The sequence below is a fragment of the Rutidosis leptorrhynchoides genome, chromosome 4 (assembly GCF_046630445.1).
Source record: "Rutidosis leptorrhynchoides isolate AG116_Rl617_1_P2 chromosome 4, CSIRO_AGI_Rlap_v1, whole genome shotgun sequence".
In the NCBI taxonomy this organism is placed as follows: domain Eukaryota; kingdom Viridiplantae; phylum Streptophyta; class Magnoliopsida; order Asterales; family Asteraceae; genus Rutidosis; species Rutidosis leptorrhynchoides.
The window spans coordinates 245061672-245080786 of record NC_092336.1 but is presented as its reverse complement, the minus strand read 5'-3'; the positions used below and the strand labels follow the sequence as shown (position 1 = coordinate 245080786).

Genomic DNA, 19115 nt, shown 5'->3' with positions numbered 1-19115 from the left:
TCCAATTTGATTCAACAGTCATTTACTATCCTACTTACATCCACAGATATACGAATCCATTCATCGCAGACTAACCATTTTCATTCAATTTCACATTCAGATTTTGACCTATCAGAATCCAACAAGTGGCATAATGAAGAAAACATTGGACAAAATAAAATTTGTTAGAAACAAACAAATTAACTATGAGAAAATTTTGTTAAGAATTCACGCTAACTATTTCCAGCTAACTGTTCCTAGCTAACAGATTACATTTATTTATCGCAATTTTATTTATCGTCATTTAATTCCTGCTATTTATTTTACGCACTTTAAATATCGGGACACGTATACAAGGTTTTGACATATCATATCGACGCATCTATATATATTATTTGGAATAATCATAGACACTCTATATGCAGTAATGATCGAGTTCTCTATACAGGGTTGGGGTTGATTCTACAATAATATATATACTTTGAGTTGTGATCGAGTCTGAGACATGTACACGGGTCACGATACGTATTAATTAATTCGAATATTATATATTAAACTATATATGAATTATTGAATTGCTAACTGTGGACTATCAAACTGAGGACTACCAACATTGGACAATTAAAATGAATTAAAATATTTATTATAACATATGAAACTAAACAATTCTTCAAGTTTGCCACTTGATTTCATCTTAAACCTCGTTTGTATCTCGACGATTACAAACTGCGTTCAAACCTTTCATGATTCTTGAAAACACCTCAATCAAGAGGATGAACCAACCGCACTTCATCTACGGGAGAAAAGATTGATGCATATAGTTATACACCTGAAAACACTCGGAACCTGAGTAAACGTTTAACACGTATCTGTACAAGATTCTTTGGCATTGTTATTATCGAAAATAATGTTGCAATTCTTTTTCAAATTAAACAATTTTGTCACAGCTCCAGCAAATCAACTTTGACTTTCATTCGGATTAGCCTTATTATAACCTTGACATATAAGTTTACTTTTTGTCATCGTTACTGAGAAACCGTTTATTACCCACCACATTAACAATAACCTTACCAGCAACTTCATTACTCATTGGCTTAAGTCCCTCCGAAGAACCATTATATTTGTTCGTTAAAATATATTTATATACTCATCCACATCTTATAACGAGAATTACCATACCGATTATCAGGAATCAAATATCAGTATATCGAATCTCGCAGCATGTCTACAGCAACAGTTATATGCATACATATAACATCTATCTCTTAGAATTATGATCTTCCATTCTGAAATTCTGAAAAGCACTTTAGTCTACGAATCAGTTCTTTGAATTTTGAGAAAGCTGATAGAACAACGAAAACTGTTGATGAATTTAACAGTCAAAAGTTTAATGATAAAGAATGGAGTTTTGAAAACACTCAATGGAAAATTTGTACTGGAAAAATGGATTGAGCAAACCATGAAGGAGGCTGTGGATAAATCACAAAGACTAAAAACGCCTTCAAAGAATCCAAATGATTCAGTATCTACTGAAGTCATTAACGAATACCTTGCTCCCGACTCTATACTTTTACGGACAAACTTCATCATCATCCATCGATATTAAAAATTCTAAGATATCATCGTATCATTCATTATAAATATCCTCGATATTTCTAAAAGATATTTTCATAACTAGTCTTATCTGAAATCATCTATCTCTTCGCGTTATCTGTATTACATCATAAAGGAAACTGTTAGTTTCTAATTTCTGAAACCTTCAAGTTTAAACTATGAATGCTTTGAAGTAGTGTTGAAAATTAATGCATGAGTTAGTATAATATAATGACACTTGATCAATGTGATTATATTACAGTAAGTCATGCTGTGTTTCTAAAGGAATGTGATGATTCACAGATAATAACGTCGTCATGTGCCATGTTACATAACTCTTTCATTCTGCTTAACTTCTGAACATATCAAGAAAATATATCCTTGATAGTTCTGTTCTCAGTGATTCTGGTAATTTGACAAATCAAATTGTGCTATTACGTTCTTTCTTGTTTAGAACATTAAGTTCATCCGAAACTCCATACTTACGAATTCTGGACCATTACTCGCTTTGCTAGAGGTCGAGAAGAAAATAAAAAGGCAAAGAGCTCCAAAATATAAGAGAAAATATAAAGTCCAATAACAATATGGAGGTCACAAACCGTGTATATCAATGTTTATCACAACATAAATACACGGGAGAATTAAAAACACTATAACCCCAAGGGCGAAGTAGAACAAAACAAATTCCTCCGGTGGAAGTTGGAAAAGAAGGACGATCGTTATGATAGTCAGAATAAGGACAAGGATTAGAACCGAATTAAGCATTAATATAATCTTTTGGATATATGAACTGAAAAAGAAGGTATAGAAGTGGTGAAAACTAATGGAAGGAAAAGATAAATTTATAATGGAAATATCAGAAGTAGTAATCGGGACAGATCATCGCATTTAATTAAAGAGATCCTAATTTTCCTCATTTACCGAAGAATCAGATCTTATAGATTTCATAGATTTTCTTTAAATCCCTTGAATTCCGAAAATCCACCGTGACTACGTCAAAAGTTAACAATCTTTATCTCAATCTTTTATGACAGCTTCACACGTACGCTTCACACAATCGAATGGTTGTATCTATATTAATCGATAATGATAAAACCCTAGTTATCAACTCATATGCGTCATGAAAACATACTTATTGTCATACATGACCATCCCAATCAAATTTCAGGACGAAATTTCTTTAACGGGTAGGTACTGTGACAACCCGGAGATTTTCGACCAAATTTAAACTTAATCTGTAAATGATTTCGACACGATAAGCGAAGTCTGTAATGTTGAGTCTCAAAAATTTTGAACTGTTTCATGTATACATTTACCCTTCGACTACTCTCGACGATTCACGAACCACTATTTGTAAGTAGATACATATATATTTAAAATATATGAATTCGAAATATAAATTAAAATATTATATGACGTAATTGTTAGAATTAATAATGTAAAATAAAATAATATATAATACTATTATCTAAAATATAACAATATATGTAAATAATGTATAATGAATATATATATATATATATATATATATATATATATATATATATATATATATATATATATATATATATATATATATATATATTCATTATACATTATTTACATATATATATATAGTTTTGAATTTATTTTGTAAGCAACAATAACGCTCAATTGTCATTCGATCGATAATAAGTAAGTTAAAATCAAATTTATTATTTTAAAATAAACTGTGATTCGAAAATGAGTTTTACAAATTATAGACTTATTAAAAATGTATTTAGGAACTATTTATTAAATTTTAAAACTTTTTATATTTTACTTGGGGTTGGGAGTGAAAAATTAATGCAATTTTTATTTAATAGTTAATGATTGAATTTTATACCATAATGACCAAAATAAATAAATATAATTAATATAAAAATTTGGGATTTTTCTGAACACTTTTATCCGCCACTGATTTCGCACGATACACAGTCCGTTAAAATCGTCGGTAGAAACAATCCAAAATAAACGATGGATTTCCTATTTGACACTGTTGTGCATGATTGATATCATGATTTATTACTGTGTCAAGTTTGATTCTTTGTATCATATTATATCTATATGTTTATAAACATAGGCATATACATACATAAATGACAACCAGTCAATTTCTTCATCCTCGACAACCAATCTATTTCACTCTCAACTCTCCATCACCACTACAATACCTAAGCTACTATCGATTGATCACCTATCATCACAACCATCGTCATCATAATCATCAACACAACCACAATCACCACCACTTCACCATCGTGAAATATCACCATTTTGAATCAACATAAACCGCCACCATCATCATGATATTACTACTACAATTCGCTGAAAACATCACCTTGGAACCACCATGAACAACCACTCACCACAACCTTCCATCGGTCACCTTTATCACCACCATTGTTAAAACCATGCTCGACAAATTTTTTTTTTAATCATGTTAATCACCACCACTACCACTCTCAACCTCACAAACCACCACCTTTGATTATATTTTCATATATCAATAACAATAAACGTCAAGAACATCGATCACAATCATCATCTTGTTCGACTAACCATTCATTGTGACTTGTTATTCGATTTCAAGAACCAATCGAAAACCTATCACCACCTTGTCACTTCCTTCGATCACTATTTAACTATCAACCGTCACCCTCTTTCTCGTTCGAATGAACCACCATTAGTCCCTAACTGATACTGTTTCTGTTTCATGACCGGTTCAGCACAGACCCAACACCATATAACCACAACCTTAATATCGTATGTTGCATACTATATATTCGAGCTGCTACTGCAGCTAGTCTCTTTCTCTTTCGAATATTGTGCAGCTCGAACACCATGGAAACTATCTTTATCTGTTGCTATCTAAAAATCAAAAACAATTTGGTTCAAACCCAACAAAACCCAATCACCTTCGCACCACCATCTCTGTTGTGAATCCTTAATCGAGCAACAACTGGTACCACCAAAACTACCGTTACAGTCACTTTAACTTCGAGGTAATAAAGTTGATTACAGAAAATAAAAGGTTTTTATTAGTACTTGAAATGGTGTTTTTATAATAAGAGAACAAGAAGACTGTATACAGTCATAGATATAGTATAAAGTGGGGTTAGGTTTTTTCTTAACAGTTAGGACAAAAGGTTGGACTTTCAATTATGAAGATTTCAAAATTTATGGATTTAGTTTAAGACTTCAATAACATTGATTCTATTTTTCACGTGCGGACATCTATTTGGTTATTGTCAACATGCTACGGAGATTATTAATATTATGTAGTATGGATGTTTATTTGTTTTGGTCGATGACCTTATAGTCAATAATTAAATAACTTACTTCGTATATAATAAGGTTAGCACGTATCATGATGATAACAAAGTAAGTAGATGATGATGGTATTATGATAATGATAATGCACGATTAGATGATGATAGTGTTCGATGATGTAATGATGCAAGTATGATGATGGATCAATGATGATGCGCGTATGGAGATAGTAACACTAAGATGATGAAACCGTAGGATTAGATAAGGATGGTGAATGCATGATAAGGTTGATGATACATGAAGAATAAAATGATGAGAGAATGAAGTCACTTTTGATTTATTTATAGTTTGGCTGAGAAGGTGGCAGACAAGGAAAGTGTTTCTTAATATATTATATATATGGGATAGAGATATAGATTCACAAATCGTTGCAGATGATTAAACTGAAAAGCCAAACAAATGAATATTGTTATTAGACTTTCTAGTTGAGCTATTTATTGGGCCGAGATTTAATTAAACTGTTGGGCCGATTACTCTTCATTTGGGATAAGTGATTTCTGTTGGGCCGAGATAGTAATGGCCAAGCTTTTGCGGACTAAAAACGGATATAAGGGTTAATAGATTTAAGATACAAGTTTTTTCTGAAATTAGTAAATGGAGGAGTGGTCTTGGAGTGTTATCGGGTTAGCGGGAGGTCGCGGGTTCGAGCCCGGGCATGGGCAGTTATTCTTTTTGGAGCTTTCTCTAGTGAGGTAGTTATTATTATTATTATTATTATTATTATTATTATTATTATTATTATTATTATTATTATTATTATTATTATTATTATTATTATTATTATTATAAGTATCATTATTATTATTATCATTAGTAACACTATTATTATTATTAGTATTATCATTATTATTAGTATCTTTATCATTAAGATTATTATTATTATTATCATTATTATTATTATTATTATTATTATTATTATTATTATTATTATTATTATTATTATTATTATTATTACTTTCATATTAACAATATTATTATAACAGATAAATATTTTTATATAAAAGTACATTTACAACTACTATGATATTACATATGATTATATGTATTTATATAAATATTTACACATAACAAAATATTGATTTTTACTATAATATTAATCATATATATATATATATATATATATATATATATATATATATATATATATATATATATATATATATATATATATATAACTGTATAAATATTAATTATTTTAAAAATATATATATACAAATTAGATACATAAGGTATATAATTTAAGCCATAATATATAAATCGTTTGATTACGATTATATGTGTTAATATTAATATAAATGATATAGGTTCGTGAATCCGAGGCCAACCTTGCATTGTTCAATGTCGTCATATGTATTTTTACTACAAAATACAATATGTGAGTTTCATTTGTCTTTTTACCCTTTATATTTTTGGGCTGAGAATACATGCGCAATTTTTATAACTGTTTTACGAAATAGACACAAGTAATCGAAACTACATTATAAGGTTGAATGATCGAAGCCGAATAAGCCCCTTTTTTCTTGGTAACCTAAGAATTAGTAAACCGATCTACTAATTGACGTGAATCCTAAAGATAGATCTATTGGGCCTAACAAACCCCATCCAAAGTACCGGATGCTTTAGTACTTCGATTTTGTTTTATCATGTCCAATGGATTTCCCGGAATGATAGGGGATATTCTTATATGCATCTTGTTAATGTCGGTTACCAGGTGTTCAATCCATAATTTTTGTCTCTATGCATGGGACGTATATTTATGAGAAATGGAAATGAAATCTTGTGGTCTATTAAAACTATGGAAATGATTGTTATGATAAACTAATGATCTCACCAACCTTTTGGTTGACACTTTAAAGCATGTTTATTCTCAGGTATGAAAGAAATCTTTCGCTGTGCATTTGCTCATTTTAGAGATATTACTTGAAGTCATTCATGACATATTTCAAAAGACGTTGCATTCGAGTCATTGAGTTCATCAAGATCAATATTAAGTCATTCATAGTTTGGATATATTATGAAAGGATATGCATATCTGTCAACTTTCGATGTAAGAGAAGTTTGTCTTTTAAAAACGAATGCACTGTTTGTAAAATGTATCATATAGAGGTCAAGTACCTCGCGATGTAACCAAATGTTATTGTATTCGTTCTTATGGATTAGGACGGGTCTTTACAGTTATGATTTCTGGGTCACCAGTTGTGGTAACTGGGTCGCTAGTTGTGGTAACCGTGTCGCCAGTTGTGGTAACCGGGTTGCCAATTATCACAATTGGGTCGCCAATTGCACCAACTGGGCTGCCAATTGGTGTAACTGGTTGGTCAATTATGATCTTGCTTCCGTGTTTGTTGCATACGAGTTTTCGATAGTACGTTGTTCAAATGTCGGTACACGTTTTAACTTGAATTTTAGTAGATGCACTTTCTTGGGGTTCCTTCGACCCATAATAGTCACACGCAATCCCATGAATCACTTCTGGATGTTTCTTGCAGTTGTATTTGAAGTCTTGTGTGATTAGGGTTTCGTGTGTGTTTTTCAGTGTGTGTAAGTCTTGAAACCTCTTGATCTTTGTATATAAATCAGATGAGCTTCTGGGTTTTTGATAGATCTTCATATCCATGTCTTGAATAAGTACTGGCAACTCTGGTTAGTGATCTTGAGCTCTTATGGTGGTCTTCTAGGTTAGTTCTTGAAATTAGGGTTAGAAAACATTAATTTCGCTCTTTTTCAGCTTTTTCGCAAAGTTAGCTTTTAAAGTCATGTTTAGCAAAAATTAGTGGATTAGTGCGTTTATTGAACTATTTTGATTGAATACATGTAGGATTTGAGTGGATATATATCGTTAGTAAAAACATGACTTTTTACGCGATATCAGGGCCGCTGTCCAGTGAAGACTGATTACAATTTAAGCTGTAGCAGGATTCGTACCACGCCATAGCACGGTCTTCGCAGTTCTCACCCTAGAATTGAAATGTGCAAAATGTCATTTCTCTATCATTCCCACCTTTCTCCTATCCCGGAGAGATTTTGTTAGGGTTTGATACTTGCTCTTTTGTAGCTGATCATTACCAGATTGGATGTGGATGACATTAAACTCTCACAGTACACAAGTTCTTTCAAATCACTTTTCAGAAAATAGAGAGGTATTTTGCTGAAAGGTAATATACTGGGTTAGTATGTTGTCGGTATCGTTCTTCGTTATCGGGGCAACTTTGAATACACATGCCTTAAGTTGCGATTAAACCGTACACTAGAGCCTTTTTAGGCTAAAACCAGAAACGAGAACCAATCGAGGCTAAAGCCTCTAGTGTAATTTGGAATTGACTGAAACGCCTCTAGTATAACAACTAGGGCGCAGTATAAATTTTGTACCGGCATTCTATTGTCATGGCATACATTCGAGCTTATTCAATTTGATGAATACACATGCTTTTGAATACTTGGACTTTGATGGATGATTACATATGATACAGACTTTCTTGAGGACAAGAAAAGTTCAAGTGTGCGGGGATTTGATATTGCTCGAATCGTACATGTTTTATATCGCAATATCAGGTCCATTCCGTATTAGTTTCGAGCTTATTTGGTGATATTATTGATGATATTATATAAGCTTACGCCTTTTGGGTCGAGGTGGTTGTTTGTGGTGTTTTGGGGATTTCTACATATTTCGGAGCTTAAAAGTCATTAATATTGATCTCGGTTCGAGTTGGGTTTTAAAATAAAAATTCAAGACTTTATCCAGGCCAAAAAGAGATTTTCAAGGTCGAGTTACAGGTCGAGCTCGAAGTCTAGCCGCGAAACAGCAAAATTACGAACGCAAATGGCCAAATTTACCTTTATCGCGATCGCGAGAAATAGTGAAGGGGAAACTCACGATCGCGAGTTCCCATCTGATGGGACTGGCTTTTTAAGTTCGTTTTTTTTAGGTTTTATGGGGGACATATTTTAGCAACCGTTTTGGAGAGCTTTCAAGGGCTATTTTTGGTGATTTTTGAGGAACTCCAAGGTCATCAATCTTATCTAATCATTCCATTAACGCGTTGCAATCTTATAATCATTGAAGGATCATCATTAATATTGGTTACTCCTCATCTTCAACTATGATTTCTCCATTGATCCTGTGTTCATCATTTATCATGATTGTAGGTTAATTTCATTATGTTCATCTAGACAATATACTTGTGTTGGATGTATTTTTGAAGATTAATTATTACATGTTTGATGATTATTAGCTTGAACAAATAAATTCTTGTTGATACTTATTGATTAAAGGTATTGATAATTGTGATTGTTCAATGGAATGAGAATTCATTGAAGTCTATTATAATTGTTCATAAAGATTAAATGTTTTGATTGATTGATTATTGTGGTTGTCCAATTTAGTGATGTTTACCAAGAGTATGTTATTGATTGATTAAACTGTTTCAAACATTTGTGCTTTTACTATTACGGGGTTGACCATACACAACGAGAGTTGATGTGGTTGTTGACTACAGGGAACCCTGGGTCACAGTTTAGGTCTAATAGTCAGTCAATTAGATTACCACAGTCTATAGGTCTACAGTAACACGGAACCCTACATTTGTGTAGTATGGAGTGTTGTGTTTACTTAGGGGAATTCAGGGTGAACCGGTTAGTTACATTGCGAATGTGTGATATTTGATCCAGGCATAATTCTAAACATCTAACACTAGTGAATAAAGTCTAGGTGAACATATTTCTCATTTATCTGTTTAAATCTATCTTACTTTGTTTTATTAGCTTAAAACACCAAAAATATTGTTTTTAAGTTTAAATCTCTCTGTTTCGGCTAATCGTTAAATAGGCAAATAAATTATTCGTAATTTCCTTTATTTCATTTTCTTTTAGTTAAATTAAATTTAGTAGTTAATCTTGATTTGCGTTGACTATCCTTGGAACAATATTGGATTTTACCATAATCTATACTGCTAAACGATCGAGTACACAGCCCGTGAGAGTGTAATATACTTTTAACCGGTATTATCCTTATGTATTTACACATCAAGCTGGTTATTCAACATGTGCCGAGATGAAGTTCTTAGAATGTGATATTCTAAATGTAATACTCTTTATGGTGGACTATGATAATCTTTTAAAGAATTATGATTGTCTGTGATGACAATGATTGTAGATTTCGACAATGTTCGATGAGGTGCAAGTTTCAAGCAATTGATACTGACAACATTGCTAATTCAGGCGGAGGGTAATGTTTTTGGAAGATGAAAAGGTTTTTGTCGAACACCATAAACAATACCTTGAAATATTAGATGATAATAACGAATAGTAATTTTTAGAACTTTTTATCAGGAACACTGACGTACATATATACTTTTTTGAACTTTTAGGAGAAAGTACACAAAAATTATAAAAAATCCAAAATACAGATTTCATTCTCACAAAAGTTTTGTCGACGCTTCGGGACTTGTTTTTTTGGAACGTTATCGAGTACGTTAGATTACGACCCTGTTACCTACGTCCGAACATATATGTTTGGACGTTATGTTGCTTCCCTAGCCGGAATAAAAGTTACGATCTTGTTTCCCGCACAAAAAATGTGTGGACATAATTAACATGTACCTGCACATAATCTAACAAGGCGTCCCAATTTAAACCTAAATGTGTGGTATCCACACAATTTTTTGGTGGGTATGTGTGGGTAAGCTCGCGCTTAATTTTGTGCGATATGTGCGAACTCCAGGGTCATAACTAGTTTTTCCGGTCATGAAAACAAGACGTTCGAAGAAATATGAGTCTGAACGTTTGTGTGTGGGGATATGTCCCGACTTAGGTAACTGAATTGTATCTAACGTACTCGATAACGTTTTAAAAAACAAGTCATGAAGCAACCACACAACTTTTATGTAGACGAATGATGTATTTTGGGAATTTTTAAATGTATTTTCTTCTAAAAGTTTAAAGAGTAAATTAGTTAGTTGGTCCATATGGCCGTATTGAAATTTCTGATTTAGTTCTTTAAAGTTTTTGATTATGTTGATAGTCCTTTGATAAGAAATTTGTTACCTAGATAGTCCATTATAATTTATAATGTAGTATAATATTAATAATTTAAATATTGGTCATTTAGATTAAAAGACTATCTGGGCAACGAATTTTTAAATAAAGAACTAACTAGGGAACAATTTTTAAATAAAGATAACATAATTAAAAAGTTTAAAGGACCAAATCAATAGTTTTTGTATAATTATAAGGACCAACGAAATAATTTACTCAAGTTTAATAAAAAAAATGTATCTACATCATTTTGCTTTTAATTATTGTAATTTTTTTATGACTTTCATATTATTGTAGTTTTCTATTTTCTATATTTAAAATTTTTAATTATTGTATTTTATGTCTAAAAAACTTAAGTATTGTATTTTTTATATTTTATAGTATAAGCATCTAGTAAGTAAAAGGATAAAATTGTCAAAATCATCCTTGCGTTTGTCCATTTTTGCCCTTTTCTTTCTTGTATTTTAAAAACTGCAGTTTTCATTCTTAATAGCGTAAATGTGTCCCAGTAATGTTCCTAATGACATTTTTCATTCCCAATTTCGTTCCCGTGTTAAGTGAGGGATCCCCGTAGTATGCTAAATATCTACGGGGAGTCCAAATCATTAACGGATGTTAAAAATTCGTTAAGATTCATTAAAATTGGTCTCAAACTCCAAATCTCACCAGTGGAACAAATCTAATCACCCAACATTAAAATCTTATTTCTACTTCACAATTTCAAAATCTATTAAATCTCCAAAAGCAACGAGTGTTCAAACCCAATTATGAATTTTTGAAGAGGACATGGATGAATATTTTTTATCAAAGGTATTTGTCGTGCTTACGTGGGTAGCAAATCATTAAAATTACCGACGCAACCAGTTTAACAAATAATTCGGATAAGATCTAAATTAAACTACAATAGAACCCATTTCATTTAATCGAACAACTTCAATCAACCCACTAGCCGACAACCTGCAACTTTTAAGGTAAGCCTGAAAAACAATTTGACCTAAAGTTGGGTTTTGTGCGCAACCAGAGTAACCAAAATCGCCGTCGTGAGCAACTGAAGTGGCAACCAAAGTCGTGGTGTACATGGATCGACTTATGTTTTGTTTCTGAATCTTTTTCTTTAAAGTTTTCTTCTTAAATTGGGTTGTCAAATGGGTTTTGATTTTTAAAATGAAGGTGATAAGTTTTTTTTTTTTTTTTTTTTTTTTTTTTTTTTTATAGTGCTGATGGTTTTAATGTTAATTAGAACATTTATTTAATGAATGTGTTGAACTGTGGTTACGAAGATAAAAAAGTATGAGTCATAGTTTATTTACATATGATGAATTTATGAAACGGCTTGTATACAGATGATGAATTCATGAAAGATTAAAATGAAGAACCATCTCAATCGTAGTCTTTTAACGTTCGTTAGCGATTTGGACTCCCTCGTGTACTTTGGTGACATGGGGCAAATTTTAAAGAAATTTGTAACGTCTGTTAATGATTTGATTTGGAGTCTTAGTGGAAATTTGAGATACTACGGGGATCCGTCACTTGAAGACGAAATTGAGATTGAAAAATGTTTATCAGACTAAATTGAGACACACTTGTGATATTAGATATTAAAGATGAAATTTGCAGGTTTTAAATATAGTGATGAAAAAGGAAAAAATGTACAAACACGACACAATTTTGTCAATCTTATCTAGTAAAAGTATGTTTACCTAATTCCATTGTGTTTTTAGTATTTTTAATGTTGTAATCATTTTTATTCAAATCAAACATCCCAAATCGATTGCCTTTCAAAAAAAAAAAAAAAAACATCCCAAATCGATAACTCACAAAGTCTAGTGTGTACTGTAAATAATCGTCACGGGAACAATCATCATTTTCCTCTAAAAATGGGCGACGATAATCTCCACCGCCAAAATCAACCGACAGACCTTCAATCGTCGAAGCCCAACCCCAACCCTAACCCCAACCCAAACCCTAATAACAATCATCATCAACAAAATATGAAAACAAGTTACCCGAACCGACCCGACTTAACGAACCCGGATCCAGCAACCTTAAGGGATCAATGGAAGTACGCAATTAGACAGTACAGCAAGTGGTATTCTCACGCTTGGGGCACCGCCATTCTTGCTGGTGTTTCTTTCTTCGCACTTGGTTGGATTATTAAAGGTGAAAATCCCATTCCTTCTTTCCATCGAAACGACGACGTTCACCCTCCTCCTCCTGATCCCGCTAAATCTACTCCCTGATCTTAATTAAGTAAGTTAGCAGTGTTTTTAATTAGCTTATTTTACTTTAATTGGATGGATATTTAGAAAGTTAAATATTTCATTTTTTTTTTTTAAACTATTGACTAATTGAAATTTCAATAATCAGTTTATTGAAGCTTTTAAGCTCTGATTGATAAGTTTGAGACGAATTGAAATAAATACAGAGTAAAAAAAAAATATTAAGTATTTGACTGATTGGAAAAAATAAAGATAAAATTTCACCTGTTTGACCCTGTTACCAAACCATTTTGCCACTTATAGCTTGTACAATACTCTATAGTACATAGAAATATATAAGCAGGTATCATTGCTAGTTTGCCAGGTTAAGGTTGGATCAATGGCAGTGTTGAAATTCATTTAGCACAGCTTTAGACTTTAGTATGCATTTTAATTTAATGCAATAGGAGCGGGGCATCCTAACCGCATCAGGAATACATGTCGGTTGTAACAAACGGAGTTATAGAAGGATGTTTGTGTTTTTTTTGTATTCATTAAGCATTTTTTTGTGGCTGTGTCATTGGCTGCATTTGTCATGTTTATATGTTCACATATATTAGCATCATATGTGATTTCACTTTAAGGAAGTTGTATTTTCCTCTTCAGCACACACTTGCCCTACAATTTGGTTACTTTTTAGTGAAGTTCGGTGCTTGCAGTTTCATTTATATCACTTTGTGGTGTCATCGAAACACTAATTTTATGGGTAAATAGGGGTAATAATTTTCATCGTGGAAAACGTGTTCGCATGCTTTTCTTGATTTCTTGTTGTTAGTAGTCTACGCGACTGTTTCTTTTAAGTCTATTATTACAACTGTCACATATTCAAATATTTATATACTCATTTATATAGCGTTTTAATAAAGAGTGAAATAGATTTTAGGAGGGAAGGGGGGAAGTAGAATTTTTTTTTTTTTTTTTTTAAAAAGAAATTTCACAAACATTAAGATCATGTGAAAATATGAACATTTAAAAAGACACTTTGTGATGAATGTTATTATTTTGACCAGAAAACGCTCGAAGAATAACATTAATCACAATGAATGTTATTCCCTGATGAGGTTCGAGTATAACATGCATCGTGATGAATGTTATTCTTCGAGCATTTTCTGGTCAAAACAATAACATTCATCACTAAGTGTCTTTTTTAAATGCTCATATTTTCACCCAATGTTGACATTCATAACCAACTTTATAAAAAAAAAAAAAGTACTTCCCCCTTCACTCTTAAAATTCACTTCCCTGTGATTAGCCAACTTGGTCCAGTTGAACATTGTCACATCATGTATTATATGTTTATTATTCACACACTTATAGAATTGCATGTTATTAAGGGTTTACTTGGCGGATTGTTGGTATTATTCTGGAGTTGATAATTTATTACATGTTGCGAAAGTTAACTCTTCGATCATACAAAAGGCAAGATGTTGGTTATTAAATCTTTATTTTTGATTACTTGTCTCTTTTTAAAAGAAGAACTGCTCCATTGAATACATTTGACCGTTTCTACATCTGCAGATTTGCGTGATGCTATAACCATGAAGAGAAGCTCTTTGGTATGATGTAAGAAAGGAAGAACTTTTACAACTCTCTACTTTTGTATAGTGTAACTTGAATGACAGAAAAAAAACTTTTGTGCAAGTCCACTTGTTATTTTGCTTACAAGTTCCTTCTGTAGATTATTGTTCATTTGGTTTAATGATATATTAATAATATTAATAATAATAATAACTTCTGTGTATACCTTTTGCTCGAGTTTCTTTTATCTTCTTTTCTTTAATGTTAAAGTTTATCTCCTGCCTGTCTATAATAGTTGCTGCAAATTACATACGAACCATGAACCAAATGAGTCGCATTGTTCTTTTCTTTAAAATTCTTCAAACTTCACACCACCAAGCGGGTCCTCGAGGTTGATTGTTGTGGTTCATCTTACGTTCTTCGCTTGGTTTCGTTCCTTGTATTTTCATGTTATTCTCGGTTTTTGTTTGACTAATTTGTTTATAGTTTTTTCGGGATGTTACGGACGCTCGTTTATAGATAGTTTTTGTTTAGATGATTGCTTTCTACCTGCAAACTTTCCTGTTTTCTCCATGTCCTTTTGTATTCCTTGTCGAGGGTTTTTTTTTTTTTGGAAAAGTCCTCGTTTCTATGAGTATTCGTTATTTTTGGGAGGAAAAAAAAAAAGAAGAAACAAAAAGATAAACCAAGTTAGTTTTATGTTATTTCCAGTTAAGTTAGGTATGTTGTTTTTGTCGTGTGCAAATCAAAGTCCTACATCGAAATATGAAATTAATGTCTACATAGTTCATAGACTACTAACTCTAAAACCTCTACTATCACTAATCCAATCCAATTGATTTTAGAATCCAATCCAATTGATTCTAGAGTACTATAAAATTGTATGAAAGTTGGTTTACATTTTAGGAAATATTGGACTAATACTATGGGTTCTTATTTCCAGAAAAGATCTGACTACCTTTTCTTCACTTATACTTCTCTTCGTTCTTTTTCTTTCTTTCCTGATAAAACTTGTGAACGGAGGTTAAAATGGTCCTAACATACCCACCACTTGAAATTTCTGAATTAACCCTTACACACTAAAACTTATGTCTTCATGTGTAGTTTCAGTTATTTAGGAATGTAGTTTTTAGCTCGCGTTCACACTACAACCGGTCCCTCAAATTTCACTTCATGTGTAGTTTCAGTTATTTCGGAATGTAGTTTTTAGCTCGCGTTCACACTACAACCGGTCCTCAAATTTCACTTACTTTACACAACGACCCCTCGAGTTTACACTTTTTCGGGGGTAGAAAGCGTAATTATATAATTTTATTAAAACAAAAGAAACTATTTCCACTCGAATTTTTAACGGGCTCTATCTTCTCGCTCGGTGCGAGTTAAATTTTTCTGAGGCCACCGTTCAGCTCGAAAAACCCTCACGAACCCAACGGGACTAACTATACGCGAAACGGACACTTTTTAAAAAACGTTTAACACAACGACAGCCCGTATCTTTCTGTTGGCCGCAAGTTGAATTTTTCCGACAGCACCGTTACACTCGAAAATTTTTTATGAACAAAACGAAACTAACTACGTTCGAAACGGACACTTTTTAAAAAACGCTTAAGGCAATGACATCTAAAACGGCGCTTAAGACATGAGCCGTTTTCCCTTCTGTAAATACACAACGCTACGTTAAATATGAATACACAAGCGAAAGCCCCCGCCGCATCGCGCGGGCCGGATCCGGACTAGTTTTCAATAAATCAAAAATTAAGAGTTTCAACATATTATGTTTGAACCCCCAAAAAATGTAAGTTACCGTATAGTGATGAAGAACACTGAAGAGATTAAAGAGTTTATAAAGAGCCGATTTAAAAATAGATGTGGGTGAAACAGACATCAGCCCGTGAGTAGTCCAAGGTTTGAAATAATACATAAGGTATTTCAACAATTACCTGTACTGTACAAAAAATGAACATAAGGTTCTCAAAGGTTGATGTACATATGAGAATCATAAATTATTCCAGATTAGATATAGAATCATAAATTTGGTACTATTTCATATATGATTTAATACTGAGAAAAAATATTAACCTGTGCCAAAGAAAATATTTGTAACCTATACCAAAGAAAATAGTTTTGTGTCAAGTACATTTCCATTTTATTTAGATACCACATATGCTTTATACTTCAAGTATACAACATAATCATAAAGCTTCTATAACTTGGAGTAATATCTACTTGTAACTATTGTCTTCAAACCCAAAAGGCACGTCGTTAAATCCGGGCATATATTTTTGTTGAAGATCTTTGCATTCTAATGGTGAAGCCATATTGGGGTCAAATACCTTTCCATCTTCCAAAACCAGACCCTGTTTAATCCGACCCAACCTTCGTGAATGTAAAACTTGCTTTGAGGTAACAGGCACCCGAATACACTCATAGTCTTTTAGACCCACGTCTAGGTTTTCAACTCCCCATTTCATTACACATTGACCAAGAACAGCTGCATCTAAGATAGACATGTTTGTGCTTCGCAAACCATGTGGCGTTGTTGGGTGGGCCGCATCTCCAATAAGCACCACACGGTCCCAAACGATGCGTTCCAAAGGATCACAGTCATATATGACATTCAAGAAAGGTTCTTTGGTTTCTTTTATTACTTTGACCAGTTCCGGCACCCAAATTTTCTCTGCTTCCTCATGCATTTGATTAATCATGGTGCTGCTTACTTTAATGGTTACTGAATTCCCCTGAGAATTTTGATGACATGTAATTTGGGCCGGTTTAGTTATGAAAGGGTCAACTTGGGTATACTTAGTAGTGTCCTTTCGGGTATAATTTTAATTGAACAGTAGTGATAAGAACGAAACATAATAAAGAAAGTAATCACCTTAAGTTGTGGCTCCGGTTGATTGACATACCAAATCCAATTTATTCTTTTGTTCAAAAGCTCATAAAAAACAGTATGAGTTCCACGGCCCAAGTCAAAGTATAAACACTTCCCCAAATCTTCATAAACCTTTTTCAGTGCCACAAACGTTTCGGAATTTTCGTTATCAGAAAGATCCAACACCCCTCTCCAAGCACAGTAACCCGAATACCTACATTACACAGTCAACTTCACATCAAGAAAAATAAAAAACTTAAAATCAAAATCTAAGACAACATTTGGATTACAAAACCTTAATTTAAGGTCAGGGAGAAAAGAATGGCGAATGGAAGACAAGCAACCGTCTGCTGCAACTAACAGGTCACCTACAATTTCAACAGTTTCGCCCGTTTCAAGAACTTTGCTATACACTGAAACAGATTTTTTGTCATCGGATACTTGAAAGGATTGAAAGACGTGACCCCAAAGGAACGATATTTGTGGAGGTAGCGCATTGTATAATAGGCCATGGAGATCAGACCAGTATGCAGCCCTAAAATTGAAGCTTTCGTCTCTTGTCAATATTCTACTAATCTTTTTGTCTGCATCAGTAAATTGGTTCTGTAATAATATAGAAGGTAAGATGACTGCATAGTAACTGTTAAGTCAAAAATCGCAAACCCTATGTTTAATAAGTTACTATCACCCGGAAATCACAAAAAACAGAATCCGATAAAAACCTATCCGACAATTTGGATATCCGAAAATCCGATAATTAGGTTTTAATCAGTATGTCAATGTGAACCAATCAAATCACATCCAAATGAAAAGCTACTAATTATGCTGGTTTTCACCTTTTTCCATTTGAATAACCAGATGTGTTGAAATGAATGTAAATAGGTGTAAAAATGTACCTGATCAATGGTGAGGGGTAGGGTGTGATTGTTGAGTAGAGTATGCTGATGTTGTGGTGGAAGCCATGAATTGATAATGGTTCGAGACAAAGGATCAAGACCTAAACCGGCTCCGGTCGGACTTCCGGTCGGTGGACCGGTGGTTTTCTCCACCACAACCACTTGCCAACCGGCGGTTGAAAGCGCATGAGCAGAGCATACTCCTGCTATACTCCCTCCCACCACCACAGCCCTCATCACAAAATCACAACTGTTACTGTATCAACTCAAACATATGACGCAACATTATCAGCTGATTAAATTTTAAAACGCAAAACAAATGTGAAAACAATTAGTTTCATTTCTATAAGTAACCACTTAAATTGGGCTAAAAATCTGAGACAGTCTATGCAGTGGGCTTAATCCTCAGGCCTGATATGGGGTTTTTGGTTGTTATTTAGTAAGATTACTTGCTTTAAGATGTTAGAGTTTCCTTGTATTGGCGTCGATTGGTGGTCCTCCACCAAGTTGGTGGTGGCCACCAATGGCATCCGGATTTGCAACTGATTGGTGACTGCGGTGATGTACCGCCTTGTTGGTCGTGACCACGGTTTGGTGGCCGGAAAATTGTGG

The 19115-nt window shown here is 33.0% G+C and overlaps 1 protein-coding gene across 1 annotated transcript; it reads right to left on the bottom strand.

Moving 5' to 3' along the window:
• Window positions 1–16812: 16812 nt before the first annotated feature.
• LOC139843431 (uncharacterized) lies at window positions 16813–18767 on the bottom strand. Its single transcript, XM_071833510.1, has 4 exons — window positions 18504–18767; window positions 17903–18210; window positions 17611–17821; window positions 16813–17470 (listed from the first exon to the last, which is right to left on the bottom strand). The coding sequence occupies exons 1-4, from the start codon at window positions 18738–18740 to the stop codon at window positions 16955–16957; spliced, it is 1272 nt and encodes a 423-aa protein (XP_071689611.1). The 5' UTR covers window positions 18741–18767; the 3' UTR covers window positions 16813–16954.
• Window positions 18768–19115: the final 348 nt, after the last annotated feature.